At 44.5% G+C, this 26,782-nt stretch overlaps 1 protein-coding gene across 3 annotated transcripts in view; it reads left to right on the top strand.

The window, feature by feature from the left end:
- The window catches only part of ston2 (stonin 2), an 88,038-nt gene that overhangs the window by 15,869 nt on the left and 45,387 nt on the right, over positions 1–26,782 (top strand). For 2 of the 3 annotated variants that reach the window (XM_078406915.1, XM_078406916.1), the window contains exons 2-4: positions 1,163–1,392; positions 3,993–4,175; positions 16,832–16,981. In XM_078406915.1, the coding sequence (XP_078263041.1) occupies positions 1,302–1,392; positions 3,993–4,175; positions 16,832–16,981 (424 nt within the window). In that variant the 5' untranslated portion in view covers positions 1,163–1,301. Of the gene's footprint in view, positions 1–1,162; positions 1,393–3,992; positions 4,176–16,831; positions 16,982–26,782 lie in introns of those variants that run through there. The other variant, XM_078406918.1, reaches the window with a different exon arrangement.

The raw sequence follows: 26,782 nt of genomic DNA, 5'->3' as shown, positions 1-26,782 counted from the left end.
TCGCGGCGCCACCCGGTGGAACAATATTGGATTGAGCATTGTTGTGGTATCCTCAAATAGTTACTGATATCCACACTTTTTTATACTTGTTACTGATTTTAATGTGTACTAGATTCTGGAATTGCATTGCAAAATTAGGTTTTCTTTTAAAGAGGAAAGGATGGAATGAGTAAATCTACTATATATTGGTCTTTTGTTTGGTTTATTGGTAGAATATAGCAGTAGCAAATTTCATGTGAAATGGGTTCAATAATTTCTAACAAGTAGGATAAAATTACATGCATGATTTAATTGAACAAATTTAAGTAACATTGTTTAATGGTGAGAAGTAGAAAGCTATATGTTCCTAGGTTGTTGCAAACTGTTACATTGATTAACATGAAATTTCTAGTAACTTCATAAATCACGAACTGTATGCATCCTTGAACTAGTCATGGTCATTGTTCAAAAAACAATCTTCAATGTAAATGTTTTTGTCAAAAACATTGAAGGAAAGTTGCATATATGCTACTTTTTAAAATGTTCGGTCTTTCTGTATAAAAGTGATACAGGTTGAAACTCTAGTCTTATATACTTCGGACCTGACTGGTGCTGGACTGTAGAAATTGCCCCCTGATCATCTTTCTTTGAGTAGGAGAACTGTATTTCCCTGGGTCATGTGAGGATTCTGAGAACTATCCATAATCTGAAGGTTCCATAAATCGGAAACTATCAACTGAGATCGCTGCTGTCAGATATGTTGCACTGGTACAGATTAATATAGATCTTAGTTTCTATCTTTATTAGATATTAGAATTAATTAATTGGAAGAGATCTAACTGCACATTCAAAACATTCCAAACCAGAGAGATTGCTGATGACTGAATGCCAGACTATAGATTTGCAACCTGTAGTACAATGATGTGTTTAAATGTTGTTTCTCTTGCTTTACTGACAAAAAATTCTCTTTTTGTAATTCATAAAGAGATGAAAAAAATATAGCTGCATATAATATTGGTTAGCAATGATCACATTTGAAACAAAAACAATGCTGAAATTATTCAAGTCAAGCAGCATTTTAAAAAACTTTGTAAGTTGGTAAAATGTACGCATTGTGTTTGGATGTTTCAACCCCCCCACCCCCACTCGCCTTAATTGCTTTTGTTTTTTTTTCTTAAAACAGTGTTTTGAATTTCTGCCATGGTTTTACAAATCAAGGAGTTGCCAAAGAAATTGATTAAGTTGTTCTGGATGAAAGAAGTTAACCTTCAACTTTGCCTTATTACATTGTTCAACGGAAGATCATCGTGAAAATTGCAGCAATGTTGTCCAGTAACATGATTGCCACTCAAAGGTCCGCATGGGTCTCCTTTAATGATGATATACAATACACATTGAATGGAGGAGATGCAGGTAAAAATATATTTAAATTATTTCATGGAAAAGAGATGTTTATTTTTTCAAAATTGTAGTACAGAAACCAAAATGTTCAATTCTATAAAAAAGTTGATCAATAAGCATTGCGCCGTTTCAGCTTTATGTTAACTGTCCTATTTTATTTATGATTTCCTTCAAATTAAAGAGCACTAATTGACAAATGCAGCAAAGGTTCATAGGACCTTCGTATATGAAGGTACAAATCTCCCTAGCCTGATCAGATACATTGTAGCACACTGTGGAAAGTTAGAGGAAATTGCAGGTGTCCTGGCTGAGATTTACGAGTCATTATTAGATAGAAACATAAAAAATAGGTGCAGGAGTAGGCCATTCGGATCTTCGAGCGATTCAATATGATCAGGCTAATCATTCAAAATCAGTACCCCGTTCCGGCTTTTTCCCCATATCCCTTGATACCCTTAGCCCTAAGAGCTAAATCTAACTCTCTAGAAATACGGGTGAGGTGCCAGAAGACTAAAGGTCGGCAAATGTTGTGCCTCTATCCGCAAAGGGATGCAGAGGAAATCCTGGGAACTGCAGGCTAGTGAGCCTAGCATCTGTGGTTGGAAAGTTATTTGAGAGTATTCTGCTGGATATTCGGAATAGATGGACAAGGGCTGATTAGGGATAGTCAGCGTGATTTTGTATGTGGGAGGACGTGTCTCACGGAGATGTGATAAAAAAGGTTGAGTGCAGAGCTGTAGATGTATATATGGATTTCAGCAAGGAGTTTGATAAGGTTCCACATGGCAGGCTGATCTGGAAGGTTAGATCACATGGGATCCAAGGAGAGCTAGCCGACTGGATCAAAAAATAGAAAGTGATGGTGGAACGTTTTTAGACTGAAGGCCTGCGACTAGTGGTGTGCCTCGGGATTGGGTGTTGGGCCCATTACTGTTTGTCATCCCTATCAATGATTTGGATGAAAATGTACAAGGCATGATTAGCAAATTTGCAGATGACACTAAAGTGGGTTGTTTTGTAGATAGTGAAAATTGTTGTCAAAAAATTGCAGCAGGTTCTTGAGGATCTTTATCGGTTGGGCAAGTGGGCTGAGGAATGATTAGAGTCATACAGGGCTCCGGGGAGCATTGCAGAGCAGAGGTATCTAGGAGTGCGGGTACATAGTTCCTTGAAAGTGGTGACGGGTAGATAGGGTGATCAAAAGGGCTTTTGTCATATTGTCCTTCAACGGTAAGATTATTGAGTGTTGAAGTTGGGAGGCCATGTTACAGTTGTATAAGACATTGGAGATTGCAGAGAAGATTTACAAGAATGTTGCTAAGACTCGAGGGCCTGTGCTGTAGGGAGAGGTCGAGCAGGCTAGGACTATGTTCCCTGGAGTGCAGGAGAATGAGGAGTAATCCTAAAGAGGTGTCCAAAATCATGAGAGGGAAAGATTGAGTAAATTCAGAGTCTTTTGCCAGAGTATGGGGAATTGAGAACTAGAGGACATGATTTATGGTGGGGGGGGGGGGGAGAGATTTAATGGGAACCTGAGGGGTAACATCCTCAAAGGCTGGTGGATGTATGCAACGAGCTGCCAAAAGAGATAGTTGAGGCAGGTATTATTGCAATGTTTAAGAAACACATGGATAGGTAAATGGATAGGATAGATTTAGAGGGACATGGGCCAAGCATGGATGGGTGGGGCTAATGTAGATGGGATATGTTGGTCAGCATGGGCAAGTAGGGCTGAAGGGCCTGTTTCTACACTGTGACTCTGACTCTATGAGGAAAATAACCTTGCCTGCTATTTGTTTTGAAAAAAAAATACACTTTTGATTTATGTACTAATCTGAATTCTACCCTTCAAATATTTTTTGCAATTCGGCAAGTTAATTATGTTTAGTTTGCAGAGAATGTTGATTTTTTGAAATCCAAATAATTTGTTTTATATTGATTTTAAATAAGGGAGAAAATTGTTTATTTTACTAAATGCATTTAATTTTTTTTTATCCTGGCCATAATCTGGTTGAGAAGGTGGTGGAGAAAATATAGACTATGGGTTGAAACTCTTTCTTGTCCCGCACCTTTGTGACATGACCAGTGTTGGACTGCAGAACTGCCCCACAATCGTCTTCCTCATGCATAGAAAAACTGTTCTTTTGAACATTTTTTCTAGACACTCCTAGGGTTAGGTATGAGTTCAGAGAACTCTGTAACTTGATGTTTCCTAAATTGGGATTTTTTTATCAGCTGAGATCACAAGTTGCACTGGTGGGTTAATTAGCTACAGGTTAGTACAGATCTTAGTGAGAATGAATTAATAATTATATATTTGTGCCATAAATTCAGAACGTGCCAGACTGCTGGACTAGAGAGTTGCAACGTACTTTTACTGTGGTCATGATAAGTAAATTAATTTATAACTTCTAAAATGTTTGAGTTCATTTTCTCTCCCACTTAGTGTTTGACACTAAATAATTACTGTGGGTGCTAACTTTATGGGGTTCTTAAGTTGAGAAGTCAATTGCTTTCAAAACAAAACTTTATAGACTGATACAAGTAATTATTTGTACATAAGATTACCAAAGCGTGACAACAAATGTGAAAATAAATTATTTGATCGACAGTTGGAGACCACAAATACTCTCCAGTCTCGGGTAAATTATTTGAAGATAATTACCAAGATCGTACATTTCAACATCAGCATAGCCCAGTGTGCACGACGGAAACGGCATCCGTGCCCAGTGAATGGATCAAGTTTGACGATCAGCCATGGCCTATTCCTTCTCCACTCCATCCACAATCAACAGGTTAGTAATTAGAGTTGACTCAAGCTAAATTTTGAAATTTATTATTAATTCATTATTTCTCATGAATGCTGGATGTGATGGCTTTTTACATTTCGCCTTCAGCTTTTATACAACTTTTTATTATACAAATTTTTGTTTTATTGAAAGCATGATGTTTAACTTCAATGGGTTTTGTGGTTAACTATTTACTTTGAGCTTTGAATGCTTGAGAGGAACATGTAGTGCTGAGAGTTTATTCATTCTTGCAGATTTAACTCCTGCAAAGCATTTCTGATAACCTTCCTGCTTAAAGTACGTGACTGTTGAACCTGCTTAATTTTTGTTGCAGAATTCAATGCCCGAATCAAAATCATTAGGACCATTCAATCTGGCCTCCCGTTACAGATAGTATCTAAACTTCTGGACTCCCTGGCAATATCAAACCTCAAGTTTTAATGTAGCCTAATTTGGATCGGAGTCCTTTAGGTGTTAAAATGGAGGCACACAGACTGCACATGCTGGTTTACCAAAAGAGGGACTAAAGTGCTTGAGTAACTCAGTGGATCAGACAGCATATCTGGAGAACATAAGTGATGTTTCAGTTCAGGACACTTCTTAAGACTATGGTTATGTGGAACATCTGAATGAAAGCTTTAACATGCATACTGATCTTTCTGTGCTACTGGAAACAGACGATCATGAGGAATCATTAGATGTTTGGTGTAAATTGCATAGAACTTTTGAAATGAACCATGATGTATGATGATTCCACAAGTATGACTAATTAATCATAAAGTTGTACATCACAGAAAGGGGCCTTTCAGCTGATTACTTTCATGCTGGCTTTTTTGCCCATTGTGTTCATCATTCTCTCGTAGACCATGAAGCAGAGCAACAATCAATTTCAACTCTTCAATGATAGGCATGGAAGATTAGCAGAAAATAATGGGTTAGACTGCACTGAATCTTGTCAGTTCTGATCATAAGGATGTAGTTGCATCTACACCGATCAGCTAAAACATTATGACCATTGACAGGTAAAGTGAATAACATTGATTATCTTGTTTCAATGGCACCTGTCAGGGGATGTGATATATTAGGCAGCAAGTGAACAGTCAGTTCTTGAAGTTGATGTGTTGGATGCATGAGAAATGGGCAGGAGTAAAGACCTGAGCAACTTTGACAAGGGCCAAGTTATGGCCAGATGACTGGGTCAGAGCATCTCTGAAACAGCAAGGCTTGTAGGGTGCTCCCGGTCAGCAGTGGTGAGCACCTACCGACAGTGGTCCGAGGAGGGACAAACCAAAAGCTGGCGACAGGGTGTTGGATACCCAAGGCTCATCGATGCGCGAGGGCAACAAAGGCTATCCCGTCTGGTCCGACCGACAGAAGGTCTACTGTGGCACAAGTCACAGAAAATTTTAATGGTGGTCACGGGAGGAATGTGTCACAATACACAGTGCATCGCACCCTGCTGCATATGGGGCTGCACACGGAGGACCAACAACATATTAAGCAGGTGGTCATAATGTTTTGTCCGGTGTATGTTAATCCCATGCTGTATCCTTCAATGCCTTGCCTTTTGAAGTTTTGATCTAAATGCCTCTCGATTGTATCTATCTCCACTACCACCTCTGGCAGCGAGTTCCAATGTCTCCCCATATTTAATGTCCTCCAATCCAGACAACATCCTGGTGAACTACACTCTCTCTCCAGTGCAACCATATATTTGTGACCAGAACCGACAAGTTCTGCAACAATTCTCCAGAATTCTGCAACAATGCATATCATTAAAAAGTTGAAATAGATTGCTGCTACGCTTCAGGGTCTACAAGAGTCAACACAAAAAAGGTGGTATCTCCTTTAGAGAAATTGACTAGATAGAATGATCGTTGACTGCTTCTGAATTGTAAATTTGACTCGGATGCGATCAGTCTGCTTTGCATGTAACGTTACATGATGCAACTTCCTATTCTTTATTGATTATCAACTAACACACAACTTTTTCCCCATAGCCTTCATATTGATGATTTTAGTGTGTTCATCTTGTAGTCCATCAATACCCCTTTTCCTAAGCTCTCATTTTAATAATTCTTGGTTGGATGATAATTAAAACCTATGATTTCTAGAATGGATGCAAAGCTTTATTTTGGCAATTGTCCAGACTCTTCCTCGGATGCTGTCCATATGAAGCTTGCATGTTCTCCCTGTGACCACGTGTGTTTCCTCTGGGTGCCCTGTTTTCCTCCCACATCCCACGCTGTAATATTTTTTTTAAAGTGTTAAGGGAGTGATAGAGAAAGTACGGGAACAAAGAACTTCTGAAGTTCTGTGACGCCTACCGGAGGTGCCACTGAGAAGCCGAGGCGGGACGGAGCCTCGGGGCCAACGGCCCCTGGGTTGGAGGCATCCAGAGAGGTCCTAGCAGCGTTAGTGGAGAGGTCGGTGCAGCAGTCTTTGATGGCGCCGACGGTCGGACGAGGACGCCGAGGGAAGGAACAAAGGAGGACCGCCATGAGGGAGGGGGGAAGAACATCTGGAGGGCCTGGTGTGGGGGGGCACGGGGGGAGTTGTAACTTTGTGAGCGCCCTTTATGGGTATGCAAGCAAAAAAATTCACTGTGACTTGTCACATGTGACAAAGTATTCAATTCAATTCAAAACTAGTGTGAACGGGTTATTGATCCGCATGGACTCAGTGGGTTGAAGGGCCTGTTTTCAGTCTGTACCTCAAATTAAACTGCCTACTTTCTAGTCCTGCTTTGGTAGCACGATGTCTGAGCTAAGCTATCTCAATGATTTTTACTGGGACATTTCTATCTACAATTTGCAGTATGAACATCTTGTCTATAGTTCTTGGAGGGAACAGCTCTACAAGCTGTGGTCTTTCAGAGTTCCAGTGACCCTGGTCCAATCCTGATCTCCAGAATTCTTTCCCCAGAATAACTATGATGTCAGTTCTTATGACCATTTTTTTTCCTGTTTTAGCAGAAAATATTGTTTCAGTTTCACTTTTGTTCCACCATTTTAAAAAAATTGTGCAGCTTTAAAAGTGATTGTTGCTCCGCACTGAGAAGTGGTTGCCTGGAGTTTTTGCTTTCTGCCTTTTGATCTGAGCCATGGGACCTGAATAAAAAAGCTCTTGCTGACTTTGTGCAACTAAGAAATATTGTTGAGGCTTGTCTTTTGCTTTTTTCTTTGCTTGCAGTCATAATTTTCAGAGTCCATGAGATCAAAAGCCTTGTTCTTAAAGGCACAATATTGACTTCCCCACCCTTTATTAACATTTTTTAATTCTGCATGCCAATTGAAATATGACTTGAGGTGGACCTTAAATACCGCTCTGGTATCGGTAAATGCTACCTGCATAACTTAAAGAACATAGAGCTTCAAACCATTTTTTATGCTGACTTCCTGCATGTGGTGGTTCCATTAAAATACAAACACAAGCCATCTTTAATTAATATAGATGGGTGTGAGAGGTTATGAGGAGGAGGCAGAAGAATGGGGTTAGGAGGGAGAGACGGATCAGCCATGATTGAATGGCGGAGTGGACTTGATGGGCTGAATGACCTAATTCTACTCCTATCACTTATGACCTTATTTTGACGTGTTCAATTTTATAGAACCAAAGTATGTTCTATTTAAATTAGCATTTCTTTGTTCACTTTGAATATTTTGTCTTGAAGGAGGTGGTGTGGTGATCTCGGGCTTCTCTCTGCAGTTTACCCTTGACGTGAGAGGAGGTACTGGCAGTCTCGGGTTTACCCTGGCGGCTTAGATTGGGGCTTGAAGAGTCAGCAGTGGCGGTCTCTGGATTACCCTGGCGGCTCAGTCTTTGCCTCTTTGTATGGGCGTAGTCCCTCTTTGTCTGTGGGCAGGAAGACGCTCTGGTGACTTGGGCTCTCCCCTTGGCCTCGGGCAGAGGTGCTGGTTGTCTAGTGCTTCTTCCTGGCAGTCCAGTCTTGACCACATGGTGGCGCTGCTGGCCTCTGCTTGTCCCAGTGGCTCAGTCTTCCTCGAACCTGCAACAGGGGAACGCAGCTAGCAGGTAGGCTCCAAAAACCTTCTCTCCTTTCCTCTTTTTCCCTCCTTTCTTTCTTTCTTCCATCCTGCTTCTCCCACCCACTCCCCTCTTGTTAGAATGCCTGGGTTTTATAAGGAGCAGGCTGACACGGTTCAGGTGCCCAAACCAATGTCATCTAATTGGATGAGTCTGAAGAAGGGTCTCGACCCAAAACGTCACCCTTTCCTTCTGTGCAAAGATGCTGCCTGACCGCTAAGTTACTCCAGCATTTTGTGTCTACCTTCGATTTAATCAAGCATCTGCAGTTTATTTTTCCTAATCACCAAATTGGACCCAGCTGTTACCAATGATAGACAACAGGTGCAGGAATAGGCCATTCGGCCCTTCGAGCCAGCACCGCCATTCAATGTGATCATGGCTGATCATTCTCAATCAGTACCCCGTTCCTGCCTTCTCCCCATACCCCCTGACTCCGCTATCCTTAAGAGCTCTAGCTCTCTCTTGAATGCATTCAGAGAATTGGCATCCACTGCCTTCTGAGGCAGAGAATTCCACAGATTCACAACTCTCTGACTGAAAACGTTTTTCCTCATCTCCGTTCCAAATGGCCTACCCCTTATTCTTAAACTGTGGCCCCTGGTTCTGGACTCCCCCAACATTGGGAACATGTTTCCTGCCTCTAACGTGTCCAACCCCTTAATAATCTTATACGTTTCGATAAGATCTCCTCTCATCCTTCTAAATTCCAGAAATCTTTCCTCTCACCTTAACTCTGTCCTCATGACTTCCCCTGCCCTGTACATTTACCCTTTCTAATCCCCTCACGATTATATATTCTGGTTCTGGTTAATTACTGCGCAAACACCTCGTAAGTGGTTATCTCGCGCAGGTATATGCCTCAAATCACACCTCAATCTCTGCACTTGAAGCAATAAAGTCTTATTTTACCCAACCTTTCCCTATAAGGTGCTCTAGTCCTGGTAACATCCTCTTATCTTCGCTGCACTATTTAAAAACGCTTTGATTCTACACCAATGATAAGTATGGTGGTTTCAAAGAGATGTGCTGTAAGTAATTGGTTAAAGTAGATTATCTCTGCTCAATATTGTGCTCATTCGGTTGTCAAATTCCTGTGGCTGGGTGTTTAGAAAGCATGTGGGTTTCAAAAATGGAATAGTGTAGTACATTCATTCCCAGCAAAGGTTGAGACTGAAATTCAGTGCACTCATATCTATGCTGGATGAAAAAAAACATCCAACCTAATGCAGCCTTTGAGCATTTACCCTGCTCTCCAAGTACACATCCAATAAGTGTGACCTGTTCTGTTCCCACCACCCTTCAGACAGCAAATTTTGGACTCCTACCACCCTTCTGTATTGTATTCTGTATTGTAAATTGTATTTAGAAAACATAGAAACAGAGAAAATAGGTGCAGTAGTAGGCCATTCGGCCCTTTGAGCCAGCACCGCCATTCAATATGAATTAGGCTGATCATCCAAAATCAGTACCCTGTTCTGGCTTTTCCCCCATATCCCTTGATTTCCTTAGCCCTTAGAGCTAAATCTAACTCTTTTGAAAACATCCAGTGAATTGGCCTCTCCTGCCTTCTATGGCAGAGAATTCCACAAATTCACAAATCTCTGTGTGAAAAAGTTTTTCCTCATCTCAGTCCTAAATGACCTACCCCTTATTCTAGTGAATTAACCTGGTGAACCTAGGCTGCACTCCCTCAATAGCAATAGTGTTCTTCCTCAAATTAGGAGACCAAATTGCACACAACACTCTAGGTGTAGTCTCACCAGGGCCGTGGACAACTGCAGTAGGACCTCCTTGCTTCTAAACTTCAAATCCTCTCGCAATGAAGGCCAATGTGCCATTGGCTTTCTTCACTGCCTGCTGCGCCTTGCCATTGGCTTTCTTCGCTGCCTGCTGTGCCTTCTTCGCTGCCCGCTGTGCCCCCTTCGCTGCCCGCTGTGCCACATGACAGAAACAAATCCTAAACCAAAACAATTACTCAGTCCTTTTTTTTGGTAGTATAAATGATTCAAAACGAAAAGAAAAAGAAACTTTCTCGTCAGTTGTCCAATCCTTCAATTGCTTTAAATCTGTGCCTTCTACTTTTTGTTCCATCCCATATGGAAAATGGGTATTTCCAGTATCTAGGTTTGTAATTTTATATATATTTAATCTTGGCACCAAAGCAAACAGTGCTAGCTTGTGCATTATTTTCATATAGGTGCAATTTGCCAGTTCTGTCACCATCTACATTACTGATGGCTTTCAAGGATTAAATCTGTCATCCTGACCGTAAAATTATCCCTCAGCAAGCCATTCAGTTGTCACCAACTTGGGTATGGGAACTGAATACAGTCCTTCCTATTGATGCCCACATCCTGAAAACAAATGTTTTTGAAAATCGACCTGTTTTACTTCAGAATCTATGGACATGCATTCAAAGATTCCTTTGTTCTCCTCATCACTCAATGTCCTTCCAACCTTCCAATGTCCTTGCATTTGGAAAGGTGCAACAAGTCATTACATTGCCCTTTGTGGATGAAATTCCATCTGATATTTTTATACCTGCAATGTTGAACTGTCACTGTTGATCACTCGACTAATTTTGGATGATTTACAGTCTTTATTGCACATTTTCTTTTAGTTTTGAACCTTTTATACTACAAAAAAAAGACTGATTAATGGTTTAGGTTTAGGATTTGTTATTGTCATGTCGTACAGTGAAAAGCATGCTATTTGATCAGATAACACTATACACAAATCCAAGCAGGTCAAACTACAAAAGATAGAGCAAAGGGGAAGATAGGGTTTGCCAAATGTTGTTTTGATCTTAGCCAGTCCCTTGGGATCAAAAATGACTGACTTACTTACAACTCTGATTTTGTAGTTTACTTCACTGGCACTGCATCTACCTCCCTAAGCATTCATTCCCTACATCATAGAAACATAGAAAATAGGTGCAGGAGGAGGCCATTTGGCCCTTCAAGCCAGCACCGCCATTCATTGTGATCATGACTGATCATCCACAATCAGTAACCTGTGCCTGCCTTCTCCCCATACCCTTGATTCCACTAGCCCCTAGAGCTCTATCTAACTCTCTTTTAAATTCATCCAGTGAATTGGCCTCCACTGCCTTCTGTGGCAGTGAATTCCACAAATTCACAACTCTCTGGGTGAAACCGTTTCATCAATGTCATGTGTCTGCAGAATTGCATTGATACTACTGGCCATATCTTCCCATCCCCTCCCCTCTCTGCGTTTCGCAGAGACCGTTCCCTCCGTAACTCCCTGGTCCACTCGTCCCTTCCTACCCAAACCACCTCAACCCCGGGCACTTTCCGCTGCAACCGCACGAGATGCAACACCTGTCCCTTTACCTCCCCCCTCAACTCCATCAAAGGACCCAAACAGTCTTTCCAGGTGAGACAGAGGTTCACCTGCACCTCCTCTAACCTCATCTATTGCATCCGCTGCTCTAGATGTCAACTTATTTATATCGGAGAAACCAAGCGCAGGCTCGGCGATCGCTTCGCTGAACACCTGCGCTCGGTCCGCATTAACAAAACTGATCTCCCGGTGGCCCAGCACTTTAACTCCCCCTCCCATTTCCAGTCTGACCTCTCTGTCATGGGCCTCCTCCAGTGCCATAGTGAGACCCGCCGGAAATTGGAGGAGTAGCACCTCATATTTCGCCTGGGCAGTTTGCAGCCCGGTGGTATGAACGTCGACTTCTCCAACTTCAGATAGCTCCTCTGTCCCTCCCTTCCCCTCCTCCTTCCCAGATCACCCTCTATCTTCCTGTCTCCACCTATATCCTTCCTTTGTCCCGCCCCCCTGACATCAGTCTGAAGAAGGGTCTCGACCCGAAACGTCACCCATTCCTTCTCTCCCGAGATGCTGCCTGACCTGCTGAGTTACTCCAGCATTTTGTGAATAAATCGATTTGTACCAGCATCTGCAGTTATTTTCTTATGCATTGATACTATGTCGCTTCCACTTGGGACATTATACATAGCTTAAAGGCATTATGTGCTTTAAATGGTGTATATACAACTTAATAAAAATTTGTTCATTCTATTCATTCAATACCGAAACATGCCCATAGAGTCTCTCCCAACCACCAAGTACCGGTTTTGCACCAATCCCAGTTTATTCTCCCCGGGTTCCATCAACTCCACTTAGAACCACTCTTATGTGCAAGGGACTACTTGCAGCGGCCAATCAAACTTGCCATCCTACCAAATTCTTTGGAATGTGGGAGACAGCCAGAGCACACTGAAGAAACCTACGCAGTTGTGGGGAGCATGTCCAAACTCCCAACAAATAGCCCGAAAGTTCAGGATGAAACCTGGGTTACTGAAGCTGTGAAGCAGCAGGTGTATTAGCTGTACACTGCCACCCTTGTAAAAATAATAATGTGTTGGATTGTCAGAACAATTTTAAGAGTTATTTAGCCAGAAATATTACAAAAGAATTTTAAAATTACTTTCTTTGGAAGTCTTGTTAATATTTATAATTGTAATTTTATTTTGATAGCAAGTGGTGAATGTACGAAAGTGGTGCAAAGGAAATGCCAGGAATTAAGGTATCACAAAATGCTGGAGTAACTCAGCAGGTCAGGCAGCATCTCAGGAGAGAAGGAATGGGTGACGTTTCGGGTCGAGACCCTTCTTCGGACTGATATCAGGGGGGTGGGACAAAGGAAGGATATAGGTGGAGACGGGAAGATATAGGGAGAACTGGGGAGGGGAAGAGAGGGACAGAGGAACTATCTTAAGTTGGAGAAGTCAATGTTCATACCGCTGGGCTGCAAGCTGCCCAAGTGAAATATGAGGTGCTGTTCCTCCAATTTCCGGTGGGCCTCACTATGGCACTGGAGGAGGCCCATGACAGAAAGGTCAGACTGGGAGGGGGAGTTGAAGTGCTCAGCCACCGGGAGATCAGGTTGGTTAAGGTGGACTGAGCGAAGGTGTTGAGCGAAACGATCGTCGAGCCTGCGTTTGGTTTCGCCGATGTAAAGAAGTTGACATCTAGAGCAGCAGATACAATCGATGAGGTTGGAGGAGGTGCAGGTGAACCTCTGTCTCAACTGGAAAGACTGTTTGGGTCCTTGGATGGAATTGAGGGGGGAGGTAAAGGGACAGATGTTGCATCTCCTTCTGTGGCAGGGGAAAGTGCCCGGGGTTGGGGTGGTTTGGGTAGGAAGGGACGAGTGGACCAGGGAAGTTACGGAGGGAACGGTCTCTGCAGAACGCAGAAAGGGGAGGGGGTGGCCAGTAGTGGGGTCCCGTTGGAGGTGACGGAAATGTTGGAGGATGATTTGTTGGATACGCTGGCTGATGGGGTGGAAGGTGAGAATGAGGGGGATTCTGTCCTTGTTACGAATGGGGGGAGGGGGAGCAAGAGCAGAGCTGCGGGATATAGAAGAGGCCCTAGTCCAACCTCATCTATTGTATCCGCTGCTCTAGATGTCAACTTCTTTACATCGGCGAAACCAAACGCAGGCTCGGCGATCGTTTCACCGAACACCTTCGCTCAGTCCGCCTTAACCAACCTGATCTCCCGGTGGCTGAGAACCTCAACTCCCCCTCCCACTCCCAGTCTGACCTTTCTGTCATGGGCCTCCAGTGCCATCGTGAGGCCCACCGGAAATTGGAGGAACAGCACCTCATATTTCGCTTGGGCAGCTTGCAGCCCAGCGATATAAACATTGACTTCTCCAACTTTAGATAGTTCCTCTGTCCCTCTCTTCCCCTCCCCAGTTCTCCCTCTATCTTCCTGTCTCCACCTAAATCCTTTCATTGTCCTGCCCCCTGACATCAGTCTGAAGAAGCGTCTCGACCTGAAAAGTCACCCATTCCTTCTCTCCTGAGATGCTGCCTGACCTGCTGAGTTACTCCAGCATTTAGTGATACCTTTGATTTGTACCAGCATCTGCAGTTATTTTCCTACACTGCCAGGAATTAAGCGTTAGTTTGAAATTAGGGAGGAGGTGTGGGGGAAGCTTCATTAGTTGACTGAAGAAAAAGATAACTCTAAAACAATTATATTTTACTAAATTTTCTAACTTCTGCTGAAGTATACAAGTATAGTTATGTAACTAATGCAGTAATTCTTTCATATAACCCACAGATTGTCACAATATAATCACTATAACGTCAAACATGAAAATGGATAATTATAATCTTAGGGATTTTAATGTATTGAATGATAGCAATCCAGAGCTGTGTCCCTGATGAAAATGGTCTTTCAATTGTTGATGTTCACCAACCCACATGTCTGACCACTGCACCTTCTGGGTTAACCACTGTCAACATTCCAGTGGGCCTGAATTCTCAATGACTGTTTAGATGTACTGTATTGATGAACCAATAATGTTGTATTTAAAAATTCTGAACGTATGTAAATCCAAGATAATTTGATGTAGCATAATTTTTAGTGTAATAGAAAATAATATAATATATTTTTTGAATTCTTTAGATAATACAATTCATTGTAAAGATGAGAATGATAATTTCAGTACAATGCTGATTGGTCAAATTTGTGACTCAGCAGGTTAGATTAAAACCATGTGAAAAAGGCATTTTGTTTGGCTGAATTCACATGAATAGTGCGAAGTAGCTGTCAGTAATCCTTTTTTTTCTGGCCATTCTTAGCTATTCCAATCTTTTCTAATCCTCTGGGAAAGCCTGTCTATTTTGCAATGGAGGTGATGTAAACAGTCAAACCACTGACCCAGTCCTACACTATTAGTTAGTTGGAACTACTAATAATTGCATAATTGACATTCTTCCCACATATCACTGAGAGCAACTGGGCCATTTGTGGGTGTTATCAAATAACATACAAAACAATAGCGAGTTGTTTTTTTTCCTAATAGAGGTCATCCAACATGCTTTAAGGAATTATTGTCCAGGACTGTGGAAAGACCTCAAGTTCTTGAACATTGCAGTACTCTGCAGACAGTGACTTAACAGCAAAAACATGATGAGCCCCACAAAAAATCTTTCTTCCAATCTGCTAGTCTGAGATTCTCAGATTTCCTTTTGGAACCATAGTGTTCAGTATTAAATATTCCTTTCAATGACAGCCTTTTGGCAAACTGGTGGAGTGGCTGTTGAAAGGTTATAAATGTCATGTACAAAACCTGAAAGCCATTCCAGGAGTTGCACCAAATGGAGGTGCTTTCCCTGATCGAGCTAGTTTCTTGTGTGGGGAATTTAACATCTTTCTCTGGTTTTGCAAATGAATTAGAAACGGGACTAGGGCATTGTCTCTTGAGCCTGCTCTGCCAAGTGATTAAGATCATGGCTGTTGTAGAGAGGATAGTTGGAACTTTATTCCGAGGCTAAAAACGTCATAGACTAGAGGGACAGCTTAAAGGTGAGAGGGGGAAAATTTTAACGGATGCATGACACAGACATCATAGTGGCTTTTAATAGTGTTTCAGGACAGAGGACATAGACCAGTGTGGCACAGGAATGGGCCTCTTTGGTTGTGTCGAACATGATGCCAAGATAAACTAATCTGCCTGCACGTGATGCATGTCCCTACATTCCCTGCGTATCCATGTGTCCATATAACAGCGTCTTTAATAGCACTATCGTATCTCCTCCGCCACCCCCCCTGGCAGCGTGTTCCAAGCACCCACCATCCTCTAAAGAAAAACTTGCCTCACACATATCCTTTAACTTTGTCTGAAACTAGAGGACATAGAAGGTGAGAGGGACCTGAGGGTGGTGGGTATATGGAACAAGCTGTCTGTGGAAGCTATAAAGGTGGGTATAATTAAAATGTGTAAGGGATAGTTTGACAGTACGTGGATAGAAAAAGTTAGAGGGATATGGGCCAAATGCAGCCAGATAGGGCTAACTCAGATAGAAACCAAGCACAGGCTCGGCGATCGCTTCGCTCAACACCTGCGCTCGGTCCGCGTTGGCCAAACTGATCTCCCGGTGGCCGAGCACTTCAACTCCCCCTCCCATTCCCAGTCTGACCTTTCTGTCATGGGCCCCCTCCAGTGCCATAGTGAGGCCCACCGGAAATTGGAGGAACAGCACCTCATATTTCGACTGGGCAGCTTGCAGCCCAGTGGTATGAACATCAACTTCTCCAACTTTAGATAGTTCCTCTGTCCCTCTCTTCCCCTCCTCCTTCCCAGATCTCCCTCTATCTTCCTGTCTCCACCTATATCCTTCCTTTGTCCCGCCCCCCCTGACATCAGTCTGAAGAAGGGTCTCAACCCGAAACGTCACCCATTCCTTCTCTCCTGAGATGCTGCCTGACCTGCTGAGTTACTCCAGCATTTTGTGAATAAATACCTTCAGATAGACATCTTGGTCAGCATGGACTAGTTGGGTCAACAAATCTTTTACCATTCTGTGTAACTCTGATTCTTTGCTTCTGAAATTGTTTGGTTGTGGTAAATGCAGAACATAATTTTATTCAATTCCATAGGTCAAGCAGTACTTTAAACTACATTTTTGAATACCTCAATAACCATAAGTGAGGCTTCAATTACTTGGCTCAACCCAATGTCTATACACATCTCCCTTTGTTCATTCTATGAAGGTAATGCAGGTTTTTGAGGTGATAATAATACAGCTTTTTGAAAATGCAAATTCTACTGATTTTAGGCTCAAGAGAACCTCCTACTTCAGAAGGGAGTTGGACCACACAGTCTGAGGAGCCCTGCAATCTAAGTTTGGCTCCATCATACACAGATCTGCAGTCTCTTGATGTAGAAGATTTGCACAGTATCAGTATTTCCAGATCTGCATCTCCAGGTAAGTCCAAATTTTATCTGAAGCAGAAATATTCATCTTTTATTTCATTTTAATCCCTTTTGCTTTGCATTGTGTTATTGATTCAAAAACATGGGTGACTTTAACTAGTGCTGATACACATCCAAATGTAGTGGATTTCATTAGTGTGGCTATGTGAAAATCTTGTCTAAAGTTGGAAAATTCATTATACAATCTGTATGTTAACAACGGTGTTGCATACTGCAAGATGCAAACATTAAATTTTTCTGGACTCCCATCAGTATGTTTATCCTTGGGGTGCACTTTTTGTTTACAATTTTAATTTCATATTCTTGTGTCAGTGAATTTCGACCAGTTCCGTAACTTTCCAGTGTTAATGCCATACGTAAAGGGAGGATATGCATGCAAGTACCTCTACTGCAACTTTGTGCAGGGTGGTGATGTATGAAGAATGGCTGCAGTTGTACTAGGAAACGGATATGGTCCAAGATGCACTGAATGGGGCAGAGAGGTTGGAGTACAGATGGATCGTGTACAACAGGCCCACCAGTGCAACAGCCATGTGATTCTGGCAAGAAACTGCTCGGAGAAATTCCTATATCTGCATAGTCTATATGATTGAACTTTGGGGAAGCCGACAATCCTGGCAACTCCTCATGCTTGGTTTGTTACAGATAAACTGAAGGAAAAGCTGATTAAGCCACCTTGAAGTATGCATTGGAATTAGGTGATGCCCATGTGCAGTTATGAGTAATAATTGCAAAAATGCATTGATTAGCAGAAATAATCCAAATTCAGAATAAGCCCAACTTCAACTGTATGGAAAATCGTGTGTGATCTAAAAAAGATTTCTGTTTTGAATATATTCGGCAAATATATTCAAAATATATATGACAAAATATATATTACAAGAAACCACCGGGTGACGCCGCGATGGCAGCCTTGCCAGCGGTCTGTCTGTCTTTTCGTCTTTTTGTTATTTTTAGTGTGTTTTAAAAGTATGTATTAATGATCTCTGGTTTGTTTTATGTGGGGGGTGGGCGGGGATACTTTTTTTCAATCTCTTACCTTGCCAGAGATGCGATTGTTTTCCGGATCGTATCTCCAGTTGCTATGTGGCCTAGCATCATGGAGCTGGCGGCCTTGCTCGGGACTGACTTTGAGCCCCACCACGGGGACCATCGGAGCCAATCCCTTGCCTGGGATCGACGCTCCAACCGCAGCCTGCAGACTTCAACATTGAGGAGCTCGCAATGTCGGGTAGAGACCAATGTCGGAAAGCTCCAAAGAATGCAGAAGGTTCGACCAGTCTTGACCCGGGGCTCAAACACCTGGCATGGGGGAGCTGAGATCACCCCCCCCCCCCCCCCACAACCTCCCCATGCAGGAGCTTGATCACCCCAACGTGAGGGCCTGACCGCCGGTTAAGGGAGTAAGATCGCCCTATCAACGGAAGGCTCAAGGCCCCCGACGGCGGGAGGACAAACAAGGGAAGAGATTGAACTTTTTTCCGCCTTCCATCACAGTGAGGAATGTGCAAGAGTCACTGTGGTGGATGTTCATGTTAAAACGTATTTTGTGTGTCCTGTTGCTTTTTATTGGTATGAATGTATGGCAAATGACATTCCTCATATGTTGCAAAACATACTTGGCTAATAAAGTATGATTATGATGATTAATATTATGATGATCTCTCAGGACCTCACAAGCTTCTCCACCACGACAAGGTGACAATTCACAGAGAAGATCCCAGGTCTGGAGCTATGCTCCTGGTAGAGTCACCCATGGCGGTAAGGTTGAGGGGGAGGTCCCTGACAAAGAGCAATCCAGCCAAGACCTCAACGGTGGAACAGGCGGAGAATGATGGCTGACTTTAGTGGAGCGTCACAACGGCTGGGAAGGCGGATGAAGGCTGCAGTAGGCAGGTGCTATAGACGGAAAGGTAGACGCTCCCGCCCCCACAAGTCTTGGGCAGATGAGGGTCATCAGCCTGGGAAGGCAGTCCATTTAGGAGAGGGAAAACTGATGTAAAACCTCCACTGCCTTGTGGCCATGTCCAGTCATGGAAAAGGCTCCAGGAGTAAACCTCGAGAAAATTCCGGATTCGGAGTCCCTGAGGCAGTTCGTCGTTGTCTACAACCTCGTTCTGGCAGCTCCTGCGACAAACTGTAACGGCTCTGCTGTTCCTTTGGACGTGGAGAGGGGGGCAGCCTGTCATTCATATGACATTGCCCAGGCTTGTATCTGACCACACATCGACGCTGCTCTTGCCGAGGTTTGGAGCAAGTAGCCAACAACCAGGATGCATCACCCATGCTCAGCCATGACCGAGGGGGGCCTTAGAGATTATGATGATTATGAAATGAACCTCCACAGTCCTCTTGTGTGTTGAATTCCAAAGAGGCACACTGATCTGGCTAGTGAAATTTCCCTTCCTTGCTCTGAAAAGATGAACCCTTATTTGAGATTAACTCTTGGTTCCACATATCTCAACTCGATAAACATCCACTCTGCTTTCCCTGTCGAGACCTGGCAGAATCTTGTGTATTTAAATACGATTGTCTCAGAACGTACGTCAAATCTGTTTGGTCAAACATAGGAGGAAATTATTTGATTGAATAAAAACAGTTGTGATTGTAATCACAATTTGTTTATTTAAAATTGTAATGTTTTCATTCCCTCTCTGCATGACTGGAAAGTGGTTGTTCCTGGAATTCTTCTTGACAAACACTACCGCCACAATAGATCAACAGGGGATGTGATCTTGCTGGCTCCCAACTCTGCACTAGACCATTCGGATAATAAAAATACATATGTCAGGCTGTTGTCTGTAGGTTACATTTCGGTATTCATCACCAAAGACCCAGTTCCCCTTCAAATTTGTTACCAAGTTCGGGGAACTGGGTCTTTGCGCATCTCTTTGCAATTGGATCCTCTATTTCCACATCAGTCGGGCACAATCGGTACTACTGGCAACAACAATTCCTCTTCGATAATCATCAGCACAAGACTGTGTGCTCAGCCTCCTGCCCTTCTCACTGGCCGGAGACAGTTCCAATTCCATCTTTAAATTCACTGACAACACCACCATTGTTAGACGAATTACAGATAATGATGAGTCAAAGTATAGGAGAAATATAGAATGTCTGCTTGAATGGTGGGAATAACCACCTTGCTCTCAACGTTCAGTAAAACAAAAGAACTGTGTTCTCGTTAGAAGAGGAAGGCCGAGGATCCACAAACCTTTTGTCATCGACGGTTTGGTGGTGGAGTGAGTCAATAACTTCACTTTCCTGGGCATGCATATCTCTGAAGATGTGTCTTGGGCAGTCATAAAGAAAGCTCATCAATGCCGCTACTTTAGAAGATTGAGGAGATTTGGTATGTCAGCAAATACTCTTGAACTTCTACAGGTGTGCAGTAGAGAACATATTGACTGGTGGCATCACAGCCTGGAAAGAAGGAGATTACAAAAAGTGGTGAATACTGTCCAGTCCACCACAGATACTGACCTCCTCATCATCAAAGGGATCTATAGGAGGCACTGTCTCAAAAAGGCAGCCAGCATCAAGATAGTATAGGAGTATGAAAACTTTAACGTGCAGGTTTAGGAACAGCTTCTTCCCAGCCACCATCAGGCTATTGAGTACTACGAACTCCAACAAAACTGAACTGCCTTGGTTACGGTAGGGTCTTTGGGCTTTGTGTTGTGCATTATTCTGGGTTTTTAAATTTATTGAACTTTTTATTTTATTATATCTATTGAGTACTGTTATGCTGGTGTAGGTAAGAATGTCATTGTTCCGTTTTAGTACATGTGACAATAAACCACTCTCTAGTTTCTTACCTGCACAATATTTTGGAATATTTCCTTTTCCGGATCGTATCTCCAGTCGCTCTGTGGCCTAACATGGAGCTGAAGACCATGCTCGAGACTGATTTGAGCCCTACCACGGGGCTGTGGAATTGCCATCGGAGCCTGCGATTCCTTGCCTGGGATTAATGCTCCAACCGCGGCCTGCGAATTTCAACATCAAGGAGCTCGCAGTCTCGGGTAGAGACTGATGTCGGGATGCTCCAAGCCGTAGGAGGTTCGACTCGAGAGTCCGATCGCCCGGCACGGGGAGCTGAGATCCCCCCTGATGCGGGAGCTTGATCGCCGGTTGCAGGAGCCAAGATCGCCCCGACAATGGAAGGTTCGAGTGTCCCGACCGCGGGAGAACAAAGAAGGGAAGAAGATTTAACTTTTTGCCTTCCATCACAGTGAGGAATGTGTGGGAGTCGCTGTGGTGAATGTTCATGCTAAAAATTTATTTGGGTGTCTTGTTGCTCTTTATTGGTATGACTGACTGTATGGCAATCTGATTTTCACTGTACCTTAATTGGTACATGTGACAATAAACTGACCTTGAAAGAACAATAAATTGTACGGCTACAAGGAAATGAGGGGAGGGGGAATGGTACTGATTTCTCTTATTTAGAACTGGCATAGACCCTATTGGACAAATGGGCTCCTGTGTCGTGATAAGAAAAGGGTTTTGGATGTCGCATCACAAAATCTTCCACATCCTCTGGCAACATAAGTGAACCAACATCAGTGTCCTCTTCCAGACAAATATTGAGGCTACAATAAGAGGGATATGACAATTGCCTACCAATGGCAAAGCTACAGTGTTTGTATGCCTGTCACCAGATCTACCAGGTACTTGAAGCCCTCACTAATTCATGGGATTCTTTGCCCCATGAGTAATCAAAATGGAGAAGGAGCTTTAACTTGAGTTTCTTTGGGAGTAAACTGAGCAAAAATGGCAGAAGGAATATCCACATCCGCTATTAAACGGCTCTCCCGTCTGAGGCAAAATCTGTATATCCCACATTGGCCACCTTGGAATCTGCTGAACAGAAGTGCAAATCGGTGGTCCTTTCCACAAGTAATTGCCTAAGACAAAGGAGACATGAGAAACTGCAGACGCGGGCATCTTGAGCAAAATATAAAGTTTTGGCAGAATTTGTCAGTCGGGCACCATTGTAGAGGGAATGGTCAAGCCTCTAAAGATTCCTTTTGGTACTCTTATCAGAATGTTATCATCGTCTCTGGGGCCATGTGTGGGGTAGTGCTTCAAATTGTGGTTCACTTTCTAAGGCAAGAATTCTCGCAACAAAACCTAAACAAGTAGTTAATGCCACAATGAATTTGATGATGCACTCTACCTGAAAGCCCAATGTGTTGATAAATATATTCCAAGAAACATTAGTCAGAGAATATGATGTAACCCTTTTCTACTAAGCTAAGGTTTTGTATTTAAAAAGTCAGTCAGTAATATTCAGTGTATAATCAAAGGGTGTGCCAACGGGCAAATCTATATTTGATTTGTGAGCTCCAGGCTGAGATTTCAAACCCTGGCTAAAATTACAAAAGAAGGATTTAGCAAATGCAGCAACTTCAGTGGGATTGTCAGCAGTGTTTGTTTTCTTCAGGAACAATTCAAGATGTTTCTTTGAGATTTTATTGATTTGTTCTGTGCTAAATGTGTGCCTTTCTTGTTATCTCCGGTAAATAATGCACTGTGTAGGAATGAAAGGGAGATGCGAAAAGAGGAAACTGCAATATGTTGAGACACGTGCCTTTCCTGGCATCCGATGATACACCTTCTGCTTTGGGGCCACAGACAACAGAAGGAAGAAACAAATGGTTACCCTTCCACCAACAAATACGGAATATGCCCCTCCCTGCTCAAGGGCATATCAGTGAAGATATCTTAAAGGACCCATTATTAATGTGAATACAATGTCTTTGGCGATGCATTCTTGCCACAATCTTTTAATTAGTTCTTTTGAATAGATATCTAATATCATAAACCTTGTTTGGCTTCTATGAGCAGAGTGGGGAAATATGACAGTTCAGGTCAGCACCTTTCTTTAGACTGATAAGAGTAGAGGGGTGGGATTGCTGGTCGAAAAGAGTGGGCAAATACTAAGTGATGAGTGGATTCCTGTGAGATGGGTAGAGATGATGACAGACTCGTGAAATGGAAATGAAAGGGTGCAGAATCATAAGGGGAGGAAGAGTGATCTTTAATAACAGGAGGTGATAGTGGGTGGAAGGGAAGAGGAAGAGTGATCTTTAATTTCCAGCTCCGGTTCCAGACCTCCCAGTTCGGACCCAACCCGGTTCCGACAATCAATCTGCCGCTTTTCCCAACAATTCTCCTTCCGTGCCCTGCGTTCTACACTGGCTGTGATGCGCCAGCACCAGCAGGCCCTCGCTGTGACTCTCCCACAGCTCTGAGCCTCACTCACCCACACCTGCAACGGACCCCCAACTGTACTTTATCCAACGCTGGATCCACGCCCTCAACAAACGCTTCCTTTCCTACCTGGACTCCACAAAGGATCGGAAACTTGCTCGCCTCCAGACCGCTCCCTCCACCAACACTCCTCGACAGCGACTCGACAGCCCGCAGGCCTGGGGCTCCACCGCTGGTCCACGCCGCCTGCCCGAACACCACGAGGCCGAGTCCCGCAATGCCATTGCCGACACGAGGAGCAGCAACCAGACTCACCGACTCCCTGGCCGGTCTCAGGCCCCGACCACTGAAGCAGCTGTTGCCGACCTCCACCCTGGGGCCACAACCGTCGCTGCTGCCGACCTCCGCCGCCTCCCCGGGGCCACAACTGTCGATGCTGCTGACCTCTGCCGCCTCCCCGGTGCCACAACCTCCACTGGTGCCGACCTTCATCTCCCTGGGGCCACAACCGCCGCTGCCGCCGACTTCCAAGGCCTCTCTGTGGCCGCTGCCACCCACCTTCACCGCCTCCTCGCTTCCTCCCCGGCCATCCGCTGACCGGGCCTACCAACACTTCGCCCGCTGACCCAGACTCCAGTTCCCTGCGGGCCTCCACCAGCGACTCTGCTGACCCTCACCACTCCACCACCCACCAGTCCCCAGGAGGCAGTCGCACAGCGCGTGGTCTGACTGTCCTGGGTACTACTGCCCCCACCCCCCCCCCCCGCCTACAGGGAACCTCAGCAGGTTTCCCCATCCCCCTCTAGCCAGGTGGCCCTTGCTACTCCCCACCCACACAATGGACCTCATGGCCCCCCCCTCTGTAAACCAACCACCCCCACACCAGACATTGCCTCGACCTCCATCTGCTCGCCTGCCTTCATCCAACCCCAACCCCCACACTTGCCGAGTGTTCACCACCCTCCCTGACCTCCCCCTTTCAGTTACCGAATGGTCTGTCCTCAGCAGAGGCTTCACGTTTATTCCCCTCCGCCCCCACCTCAACGAGTTCCACGTCCGCCACAATGTGCAGCTCTTCTTTCGTCGCCTCCGCCTCCAAGCCTTTTTCCATGGGAAGGAGTCCTCAACACCCAGTGATGATCCCTTCTCCCGTCTCCAGCAGAACCCCTCCTCTAAGACTCCCCCGGCTGGCCATCGACCCTCACTAGACCTTTTCATTTCGAACTGCCAGGGTGGTATAAACCGCCTCATTTTCCACTCCCCTGACTTACTCTAACATCTCCCCTCCTGAACATACAGCCCTCCACTCACTCTGCAGCAACTCCGACTTAGTTATCAAACCCGCTGACAAGGGAGGTGCCGTGGGTTGTCTGGCGCGCTGACCTCGACCGGACTGAGGCCAGACGACAACTCTCAGACGCCTCCAGCTTATCCTTGGACCATGACCCCACTGACGAGCACCAGACCTTGATCACTAACACTATCATTGATGTCACCAATATCAATGGTGTGAGGTTATTCACTTTGGAAGTAAGAATAGAAAGACAGATTATTATCTGAATGGTGTCAAGTTAGGAAGAGGGGATGTTCAACGAGATCTGGGTGTCCTAGCGCATCAGTCTCTGAAAGGAAGCATGCAGGTACAGCAGGCAGTGAAGAAAGCCAATGGAATGTTGGCCTTCATAACAAGAGGAGTTGAGTATAGGAGCAAAGAGGTCCTTCTACAGTTGTGAGACCGCACCTGGAGTACTGTGTGCAGTTTTGGTCTCCAAATTTGAGGAAGGATATTCTTGCTTTTGAGGGCGTGCAGCGTAGGTTCACTAGGTTGATTCCCGGAATGGCGGGACTGTCGTATGTTGAAAGGCTGGAGCAATTAGGCTTGTATACACTGGAATTTAGAAGGATGAGGGGGGATCTTATTGAAACATATAAGATAATTAGGGGATTGGACACATTAGAGGCAGGAAACATGTTCCCAATGTTGGGGGAGTCCAGAACAAGGGGCCACAGTTTAAGAATAAGGGGTAGGCCATTTAGAACGGAGATGAGGAAGAACTTTTTCAGTCAGAGAGTGGTGAAGGTGTGGAATTCTCTGCCTCAGAAGGCAGTGGAGGCCAATTCGTTGGATGCTTTCAAGAGAGAGCTGGATAGAGCTCTTAAGGATAGCGGAGTGAGGGGGTATGGGGAGAAGGCAGGAACTGGGTACTGATTGAGAGTGATCAGCCATGATCGCATTGAATGGCGGTGCTGGCTCGAAGGGCTGAATGGCCTACTCCTGCACCTATTGTCTATTGTCTAATACCGGCGTGCTGCCCTCTAATGCCTCCAACCTTATCGATCTCCAGCCCCGCATGGCCCGATTTTACCTTCTCCCTAAAATCCACAAACATAACTGTCCTGGCAGACCCATTGTTTCTGCCTGTTCATGTCCACCAAATTAATTTCCACCTACCTCGTCACCATCCTATCACCCTGGTCAAATCCCTCCCTACCTATGTCTAAGACATCTCACATGCTCTCCGTCTCCTCAATAACTTTCGGTTTCCAGGCCCCCACTCCCTCATCTTTACCATGGATGTCCAGTCACTCTACACATCCATCCCCCACTAGGATGGTTTTGAAGCCCTCTGTTTCTTCCTCGACCGTAGAACCAGCCAATCCCCATCTACCAATGCTCTCCTCTGCCTAGCAGAGCTGGTCCTTAACCTCAACAACTTCTCCTTTGACTCCTCCAAATCTGACGCGTACCTATGGGCAATCACATGGGCCCTAGCTATGCCTGCCTCTTTGTAGGGTACGTCGAACAATCCCCGTTCCAGGCATACACTGGCCCCATCCCCGAACTCTATCTCTGCTGCATTGACGACTGCATTGGTGCTACCTCTTGTACCCATGCAGACCTCACTGACTTCATAAATGTCACCACTAATTTCTATCCTGCTCTTAAATATACTTGGACCATCTCCGACATCTCCCTACAGTTTCTGGATCTCACCATCTCCAACACAAGAGACAGAAGACTAGTGACCGACATCTACTACAAACCAACTGACTCCCATAGCTATCTTGACTACACTTCTTCCCACCCTGTTTCCTTTAAAAACTATCCCCTACTCCCAATTTCTCCGTCTACGCCACATCTGCGTCCAGGATGAAGTGTTTCATACTCGGACATCAGAGATGTCCTCATTCTTTAGGAAACAAGGGTTCCCCTCTTCCAATATAGATGAGGCTCTCACTAGGGTTTCCTCTATATCCCGCAGCTCCGCTCTTGGTCTCCCTCTCCCCATTTGTAACAAGGATAGAGTCCCCCTTGTCCTCACCTTCCACCCCATCAGCCATCGTATGCAACAAATTATCCTCCAACATTTCCGTCACCTCCAACGGGATCCCACTACTGGCCACATCATCCCATCTCCACCCCTTTCTGCTTTCTGCAGAGACAGTTCCCTCCGTAACACCCTGGTCCACTCGTCGCTTCCCATCCAAAACACCCCCTCCCCAGGTACATTCCCTTGCAACTGCAGGAGATGCAACACCTGTCCCATTACCTCCCCTTTCGACTCCATCCAAG

The sequence above is a fragment of the Rhinoraja longicauda genome, chromosome 10, assembly GCF_053455715.1.
Source record: "Rhinoraja longicauda isolate Sanriku21f chromosome 10, sRhiLon1.1, whole genome shotgun sequence".
Taxonomy (NCBI): Eukaryota; Metazoa; Chordata; class Chondrichthyes; order Rajiformes; family Arhynchobatidae; genus Rhinoraja; species Rhinoraja longicauda.
This window is presented reverse-complemented; position numbering and strand designations above follow the sequence as displayed.